At 47.7% G+C, this 9176-nt stretch overlaps 1 protein-coding gene across 14 annotated transcripts; it reads left to right on the forward strand.

Moving 5' to 3' along the window:
• Positions 1-189: 189 nt before the first annotated feature.
• On the forward strand, positions 190-8087 carry LOC103564379 (leukocyte immunoglobulin-like receptor subfamily B member 3). 14 transcript variants are annotated; one of them, XM_008540073.2, is made up of 13 exons: positions 190-307; positions 469-504; positions 696-980; positions 1129-1431; positions 1654-1950; positions 2198-2500; positions 2813-2863; positions 3545-3664; positions 3977-4052; positions 4136-4173; positions 4409-4461; positions 5262-5420; positions 5500-8087. In XM_008540073.2, exons 1-13 carry the CDS (start codon positions 274-276, stop codon positions 5641-5643), a joined length of 1899 nt encoding a protein of 632 aa, XP_008538295.2. In that variant the 5' UTR covers positions 190-273; the 3' UTR covers positions 5644-8087. The 14 variants fall into 14 exon arrangements, 12 of the variants coding, with proteins under 12 accessions (XP_008538295.2, XP_070414604.1, XP_008538294.2 ...); XM_070558503.1 differs by having other exon boundaries at positions 4136-4203; positions 5500-6451; XM_008540072.2 differs by having other exon boundaries at positions 4136-4203; positions 5265-5420; positions 5500-6451.
• Positions 8088-9176: the final 1089 nt, after the last annotated feature.

Consider the following 9176-nt stretch of genomic DNA (forward strand, 5'->3'; position numbering starts at 1 on the left):
AAGTCTTGTCCCTTGGTAAGATGAGTCCAGATCAGGCGGACAATGTAGATCAGGGGAGACACCATTTCTATTTAAAATGTCTCCAGAGAGCCTGGTACAACATCAGCCCCAGGCCTTGGGAGGGGCACTTCCTCTTCTTGTGGGGCTGCTGACATGACAACCCCATGACTGGGAGGACCAGTCTCTGAGTGTTCACAACTCGTGCATCTGTCTTTCCTTCCGGGTACCCTGGTCTCCTCTGCCAGCATACCAGAGGAACCCAGAGGAGACGCCATGACTTCTGCCCTCATAGCTCTCTTCTGCATTGGTGAGATTTGAGGAGGAGGAAGGGAAGCCCCAGTCTTAGAGGGACCCACCCCACAGCCAGGACCTGGTCTGTCAGGGGACCTCAGGACTCAGGAGGCTCATGGGGAGGAGGTGTTCTGCTCAGCTTCAGGGGCAAATCTCTCACAGGGAACTCTCTTCCAGGGTTGAGTGTGGGACTGAGGACCCCAGTGCAGGCAGGTGAGTCTGTTCCCTGGTGTCCCAGATCCCAGGTCCTCACTGGAGACAAGAGACAACTTCCAGGAGCTGGGGAGGGAGAACAGCACTTCTGGGCTGAGAGATGGGGACTGTCTGGGATGGTCTTGTGGGAACTGGGGAACTCGGGGTGGCGTGGGGAATGTGTTGTGACCCAGCTTCTGACTTCCTTCCAGGGACCCTCCACAAACCCACCATCTGGGCTGAGCCAGGCTCTGTGATACCCAGGGGGAAGCCCGTGACCATCTGGTGTCAGGGGACCTTGGAAGCCCGGGAGTATCTACTGTATAGAGAGGGAGTCTCAGTGCTCTGGGACAGACAGCAACCACTAGAGCTGAAGGAAAAGGTCAGGCTCTCCATCCCATACATGGCAGAGCAATATGCAGGGAGATATGTCTGTTACTATATCAGCCCCACTGGCTGGTCAGAGCATAGTGATAACCTGGAGCTGGTGGTGACAGGTAAGAGGACGCTCAGGGGTCCCAGCCCTAGGGTCTACCCTCAGGATGGGGGTCTGGTCTCAGGGATGTGTCCCCTATCTCAGACCAGCTGTGGGGGATAGGAGGGAGTTGTGAGCCCCATTTAACACGCTGCCTCCTCCTCTCCTAGGAATCTACAGCAAACCCACCCTCTCAGCCCTGCCGAGCCCTGTGGTGACCTCAGGAGCGAAAGTGGCCCTACAGTGTGGCTCATGGCTGGGATTTGACAGGTTCATTCTGACTAAGGAAGGAGAACAAAAACCCTCCTGGACCCTGGACTCACAGCCAAAGCCCAATGGGCAATCCCATGCTCTGTTTCCTGTGGGCTTTGTCACCCCAAGCCACAGGTGGACATTCAGGTGCTATGGCTGTGACAGGAACAAACCCCAGGTGTGCTCACGCCCCAGTGACCCCCTGGAGTTCCTGGTTCCAGGTGAGGACGTCCTACCCTTGCCCAATCCATATTTTAAGGCAACAGACAGGGGTCTATACTCCAAGGATAGCCCCAGATGAGAGGGTGGGGTGAGGGCAGCAGGGGTGTCACCTGGAGCAGAGACACACAAGGTGAGAGATAGTGAGGCCTGAGGTCCAGGATGGAAAAGGGGGTTTATGGGAGGAATCAGCCCTGACAATCTACATGAGGTTTTTCTCTCAGGTGTGTCTGGGAAGCCCTCCCTCCTGAGCCAGCAGGGCCCTATCGTGACCTCTGGACAGAACTTGACCCTCCAGTGTCTCTCTGATGTCAGCTATGACAGATTTGCTCTGTCCAAGGAGGGGGGACATGACCTTCCCCAGCGCCTTAGCCAACAGTCCCAGAATGGACGCTCTCAGGCTGGTTTTCCCCTGGGCCCTGTGAGCTGGTCCCATGGGGGCCAGTACAGATGCTATGGTGGACACAAGCTCTCCTCCAAGTGGTCAGCCGCCAGCGACCCCCTGGACATCCTGGTGGCAGGTGAGGAGCCAGTGGATTCCATCAGGGACCCAGACTCTGCACAGACTCTTCCAGGGGGAAAGCTCCAGTTGGTGATGCTGGAAAGAAGGATGTGGGGTTCCCAGAGAGTGATGGAGACAGAGAGATGGGATGGGTAGGGAAAGACTAAGAAAAAAAACAGACAGAGATGATGAGAGTCCTCAAAGGAAGGCCTGGGGACTTAGTTCATAACAAAGTGCAGCCCTTCACCGACACTTAATCTCTCTAGGAGAACTGCTTGACAAACCATCCCTCTCGATGCAACCAGGCCCCACAGTGGCCTCAGGAGAGAACGTGACCCTGCTGTGTCAGACATGGAGCCCGAGGGACACTTTCCTTCTGTCCAAGGAGGGGGCAATGGATCCCCCACTGCGTCTTAGATCAAAGTACCAAGCTCAGCAGTACCAGGCCCGATTCTCCATGAGTCCTGTGACCTCAGCCCACAGGGGGACCTACAGGTGTTATAGCTCATACAGCACTGCTGGCCACCTGTTGTCACACCCCAGTGATCCCCTGGAACTCGTGGTCTCAGGTGAGGGGCCCTGACCTTGTCCTTTCTGAGTCACTCAGCTCAAGGCCCTGTCCCCAGAAAGCTTTGGACTGGGATGGGAGTGAGGGGGCTCTGAGGAAGGGGCGCCCAGAGAGGGATCTGCCCTTCAGAGTGTAGTAGGGAAAGAAGGCTCTCTCATGCCAGCCCGTTCCCACATCCTCATCACCAGAATCCTCCAGGTGGGCAGAGGGAGAGACCCGGGGACCACAGGGCAGATGCAAGAGAAGAGTGTGGACAGAGACAGGGTCTCTGGAGAACCTGCACACCCTCATGTCCTCTTGTCCTTTCTCACAGGACCCTCTGGGGACCAAAACCCCCCAGTCACAGGGCTCAACTTAACATCTGGTGAGTCACAGGGGCCTCTGTCCAGAGAGTTCACAGTTTCTCCAGGCTTGTCTTGAGACTCAGCTGACCTGACTCCTAGTTCCTCTCTCAGCACAGCTTGTCTGCAGGGGGCTGGGAGTCAGGCAGAGATGGGGGATCCACCGGGCTCCAGGGCTGTTAGGCTGGGTGGATGGTGAGTGGGGCAGTCACGGCAGAGGGAGATGTTGGGGTCCAGCCTGGGGGAGGGGCATCCTGGCTGAAGTGGGGAGAAGAAGCCCCCCTCACCTCCATCCTGATCCACAGGAGGCCCTGAGGATTTACTTTTCCCAGTGGAGTCAGGTGTGCAGTGAAATTGTATGGGTAGGAGAGGGGCAGGACAAGGGTCTGGGGCATTCAGGCCCTTTCCCTTCACCTCAGGGTGCTCAGATGGAATGGAAAGTACAAGGTCTGGAATCAGCACCTTTGAATTCTGGTCCTAGCTCTGCCACTTCAGGCTGGGTTTTCCAAGATGTTTGATTTACCTCTTGGTGCCACAGTTTCCTCATCTGTGAAATGAGTGGGTGGGAGTGGAAGCCCTATGTTGTGGTTGATTGTTGGGAGTTAGAGGAGATGAATGCACAAACCCCAGCACACGCCTGGCACACAGTAGGCACTCAATTAAATAGCATCAGTCACTCATTCTTGACATCACTGGTGCCCAAGATCTCAAGTGGTACCTGAAGGCTGTGATCGGGATCTCCGTGGCCTTCATCCTGCTGCTACTCTCCCTCCTCCTCTTCCTCCTCCTTCAACGCCAGCGTCAGGGCAAACTCAGGACATCAGGTGAGTAGGGAACAGGGTGACCTGGGTCAAAGGAGCAGGTGGGCTTAGGGCACTAGCCAGAGGGAAACCAAATAGACGGGAAAGTCAGCCTAGAAAAAGACTTTTCTAGAATCTCAAATCACAAAATACTATAGAAACACTTGATACAGCACACATACACATTTAAGATACTCTTCCACCTTTTCAATTTCATGAAACATTGAAACATACAGACAAGTATGTGTCAAGGTTTCCTTCTTTCCTCTTGAATCACATGTGGAGGGCGGGTGGTCATCACCTCCCAGGGCTGAGACTCTGTCCGTCTTGACCCAGCCCAGAGACAGGCTGATCTCCAGCTTCCTTCAGGGGCTGCAGACCCAGATCCCAAGGACAGAGGCCTGCAGATCAGGTAATTCCTGCCCTGAAGACCGCAGACTCCCACCCCGCCCTCAGCCCCCTCTCTGCCCCTAACACTCCCGTCTCCTCCCCCAGCTCCAGCCCAGCTGCTGATGCCCAGGAAGAGGCCCTCTGTGAGAGGAAGAGGAGGGATCTCCCTGGGGGTGGGGACAGAGATTTCAGTGGGCCATGGGGAGATAGGCTGGGAGGGTCTGGGGATTCGGGGTGAGAAAGACTGAATTCTGAGTGACTCGGGCCATCTCCACACCCCTGGACCTCAGTGGCCCATCTGGGAGCAGAGGGGCCTGCAGCCCTGAGAGACCTCAGGGAATCCTGACAAGAGACACACCCCTTGTTCTGCCCCAGCAGATTCTGCCGTGAAGGACACACAGCCTGAGGAGGGAGTGGAGCTTCACCATCAGGTGAGACCCCTGCCCTGTCCAGGCCACCAGGTAGCTTCCTGTTGCCAAACTTAATCCATGGGACACCTTGCTGTCCTCACATCACCCGGCTCTCAGCAGCGTCCCACACTGACCTCTCCTCTCGGGCACCTGGGTTGTCCTGCTGTGACTTCACTCCTCCTGGTTTCTATGACCTCGTGACCCCTCCTACATGGTCTCCTTTCTTGATTCCTCATCCTCTGTCTGGCCTTCTGGTTGTTGGACTCACCCCCAGGTCCCAAGAGGATGCATGAATTAGTGAGTCACCCACAAGTCCCCTAGGCTCCCCTTCTTTCATTCACCCAACCGTGTGCACAGGGAGCTCACTGTTTACCTGGCTCCATTCAGGTGCTGCATCTACAACAGTGAGAAAAACTTTCTCCACAATCCTTGAGCTCACCTCGTGGGTGAGAGACGACATGAAAATATGTGGGCATGGTCCTAGAGTGCACAATGATGTTAAGGAAAATAAGTAAGGAAAGGGGATAGAATGCTTGGAGGGGTAGAAGGAACAGCAGGTTCAAGGGTCCTGATACAGCAACATGCTTTTTCAGGAAGATGGCCTGCGTGACTGGAGCCAAATAAGTGAGAAATAGCATGTTAGGATAAGAATCAGGACATCTGGATGCTATAGGAAGCATCCAGATGTGCAAAGCTTAGGAAGTCCCTGAAGATTCCATCAGGAAAGTGATCTCACTCTGGCAGCAGTGTAGACAATTGATTGAAGGACGTCAGTTGAGAGATCTAGGAGACAGTGTTTCTAGCCCACTCTCTCCCTCCAGCAGGATCCCAAGGATGAAGATGCCCAGGGAGTGATGGATGTCCAAGTGAGCCACTCAAGATCAAGGTGGGGAGTGGCCATCTCTCCTTTCCCCCTATCAGGGAAGTCACTGGACATGAAAGATAGACATGACGAAGACGACAGACAGAGGGACAGACAGGTGGGTCCCATCCTTTCCTGGACCCCAGGCTTCCCCCACACCAGCCACATACCTATACCCTCCTCTCCCCCTGCTCCAGGCTGCTGCATCTGAAGCCCCCCAGGATGTGACCTACGTCCAACTGAACCACTTGACCCTCAGACAAGAGATGACACCCCTTTCCTCCCAGTCAGAGAAGGCCCCAGCAGAGCCCAGTCTGTACGCTGCTCTGGCCATCCACTAGCCCATGAAGGACCTGGACCCCACATTCCAGGGAGGCAGACTGCAGAGACCCCAGAAGGCACAAGATCTGTCCCCAGTGGACACTCAGCTAATGACCCCCTGCCAGCCTGGGCTCCTAACATGGACCACCAGGAGCTTCTGGGACTCTTTGGGACTCACCTGATTCTGCTGTCATGATAACTGATATCCTTGCATTTGGGGAACAAAGCAGCAGACTTCTCAGTAATCCATGAGAGAAACGAGAAATCCAAAACAGAAATGAGACCCTGTTTTAAATTGAATGATTATGTAAATATTTCACATTAAACCTACAAAATGGGAAAATTAAGAATCACAGATGAATATTAGAAAAGGATTAAAAAATCAATGAACTAAGCTATCACACCAAGACTTTAGAAAAAGAATAGCAAATTATTCCCAATGAAGGTAGAAAGAGGGAAATAATAGAGACAGCATTAGCTACTAAAGAGGGAAAATTAAAAAATAGAGAAAAATCAATAAAGCCAAGAAACCTCATCTTTGAAAACATTAATCACACTTATAAATCCTAGTCACAGCACTCAAGGACAAAAGAGAGAAGACACACATTACATCATCAGGATAGCATTACAGATCCTACAGACGTTCAGTAGATAACAGATAATTATGATCAATTTTATGTCAATGTATTAGAAAATGCAGAAGAAATGGACAAAATGCTCAAAAATACAATTTACCAAAATGATGGACATAAAAGTAAGTAGAAAATCCGAATTATCTTATATATTAAATATGTTGAATCTCTAATTAAAATTTTCCCAAAAAGTGAACTCTGAGTCTGGAAAGCTTCACTGGTGAATGCTTCTGAACACTTATGCACTTATGAAATACACACATACACACACCTGGATACACACACAAACACACATGGACACACATACATATATACACATAACAAACTTAAACTTCTTTCAAAAATAGTGAAGGAAGCAATATTTATCACAACACATTTTATCAGGTGAGAAAAAAAGCTGATATGAAAACCTGACAAGGAAACTGCAAAATGGGAAAATCCCCGGAGGCTCTCTCACAGCATCTTAGCTGTAGATTCCTAAACAAAATATTCTCAAACAACACTAAGTGATATATAAAATGGACGATATATCATGACCATGCTGGTATGTTTTTTTCAGAAATTCATGATTCGTTTCATATTCAAATCATTTAGCACAACCAGAGGCATTCACAATTAGAATAAACAACTATATACTGGGCAGCTTTGGGAAGAAGAAGAAGGAAAAAAAAAAAAAGATTGACAACAGATGTTAGCTCAGGTGCCAATTTTTTTTAAAAAAAAACAAATCAATCAATACATTTCAAACATAAAATGATTAATATAAAAATGATAATAGCATCAGATTCAAAACTTCTGATAAAATACCTCACCATTTATAATGGAAAAAACCTCCTCGTCAGCAAAAGGGAATTTCCTATCATTTATTGAAACATCTTTAAAAATCTACAATAGGAATAATTTTTGCAGGTAAAATCTTGAAATCTTTCCACTTGCGATTGAGAATGAGACAAGAATATTCACTATGGCCTCTTCTATTCAGCACAACTGTAAGAATCAACCAAATAAATAAAGCAAAGAAAAACCATGATATCCACTGAACAGATGGAATTAAAGCATATTACTCATGGATTACAAAATTTCGTACATGGAAAATCCAAAATAATATGAACATCCATTAATTAATTTGAAGAGGATTGATCCAATGTCACTGGATACATCATCAATATATAAAAAAAATCAGCAGCATTTCAGACATCCAGTTTTGGACCAGGAGGAAGTAGCAGTATGTCTCCCTAACTACCCATAAGGCACAATAAAACTCCTGGACCTCGTATATACAAGGAACATGAGAACACTCCAAACAGTGGAGAAAAGACAGCAGATGGGCTAAGACTGTTAGGACCCCAGGAGTGACAGAGCGGGTGTCAAGGGAGCCACATGGGGGACCTGGACTGTAGCCTCCACCTGACAATAATGAGCCAGTAAGAGCGAGACAAGAGGATCAGAGTCAGCAGTAGGAAATGCGATGACAGAGTCAAGAGGTTGCAGTGATGGAAGGAAGGGCTCAGGAGCCAAGCACTACAGGCAGTCTCTGCAAGATGGAAAAGGCCAGGAAACTGATTCTCATGGCAGATCCCCCAAAATCAACCACCCCTGCTGATACCCCAACTTTGCCCAGTGACTGATTTTTTTGATTCATCCTCAAGAACAGTAAGATGATAAATTTGTGTTGTTTAAATCCACTAAGTTTGTGATAACTTGTTACAGCAGCAATGGGAAACTTAGGCAGCCACTTAAGCTCTTTTAATTAATGTTTGCATAATATATTTATCCCTTCACTTTTAAACCATGTACATCGTTGTATTAAAGTGAACCTCTGGCAGACTGAATAGAGTTGGTCATACTTGTTGTTATTCCAACCCTACAATCTCTGCCATTTAATTGCACTTGCACCGTTTATATTTAATGTAATTATTGAAGGTTCTTTTTTGGGTTTACCATTGTATTGTTTCTTTTCTGCTTGTTCCCTCTATTGTTTGTTCTTCAGTTTTCCCTTTCCTGCCTCTTTTGGCTTTTTGGAATACTTTTTAGTATTCCATTTTAATTTATCTATCGGTTGTCTAACTGAAACTCTTTGCATGTTGTTTCTTCAGTGGCTGTTGCAGGTATTATAATTTCACGTCTAATTTCACAGAGTCCACAGAGTGTTAACATTTTACCTTTTCAAGAGAAATCTAGGAGTCTTTACATGTATAGGTCCTTCCACCCTCACCGCTTTGTGCTGTAGTTATTCTGTGTTTCATCTTCACACATTAAAACTCTACCAGACAATGTTATCAGTTTTGCTTTCAACAGTCAAACACGTTTTAAAGATCTTAAGAGGAGAAAAATATGCTGTTACATTTACTTGGATATTTATCGTCTTTTGCTCTTCATTTATGCTTGAATTTTCAAATTTCCCTTGAGAATAATTTTCTTTCTGCCTGAAGAACTTACCTTATATCTTTTAGAGCAGATCTACTGGCAACAAATTCTCTCAATCTTCCTTCCCCTCAGAATCACTTTATCTTACTTCCATTCCTGAAGAATACATCCAGAAAAATTCCTGGTTGTCTCTTCTTGTCTCTCATAATTTTAATATCTTCAGACCTTGATGGTTTCTGATGTGAAATCTGTAATCGTTCAAGTCATTTTTCCTCTGAGCGTTTCATGGCATGTTTCTATGGATGCTTTCAACCTTTTTTTCCTTTGGTTTTCAAAAATTTGATTATGGTTACAATGTGTGTTGGCATGGTTTTTAAAGCTTATCCTATTTTCTTTTGCTGAACATCTCAAACGTATATTTTTCTGACTTTCAACAAATCTCTGAAATGGTCAACTACATATTTCTTCAAATATTTTTTCTTTGTTAATATCATCTCCTTTTGCTGGGAGATCAATGGTATAAATTTTCTTGTACACCCCTGAGTCTGTTAACT

Source organism: Equus przewalskii, chromosome 9 (assembly GCF_037783145.1).
Source record: "Equus przewalskii isolate Varuska chromosome 9, EquPr2, whole genome shotgun sequence".
In the NCBI taxonomy this organism is placed as follows: domain Eukaryota; kingdom Metazoa; phylum Chordata; class Mammalia; order Perissodactyla; family Equidae; genus Equus; species Equus przewalskii.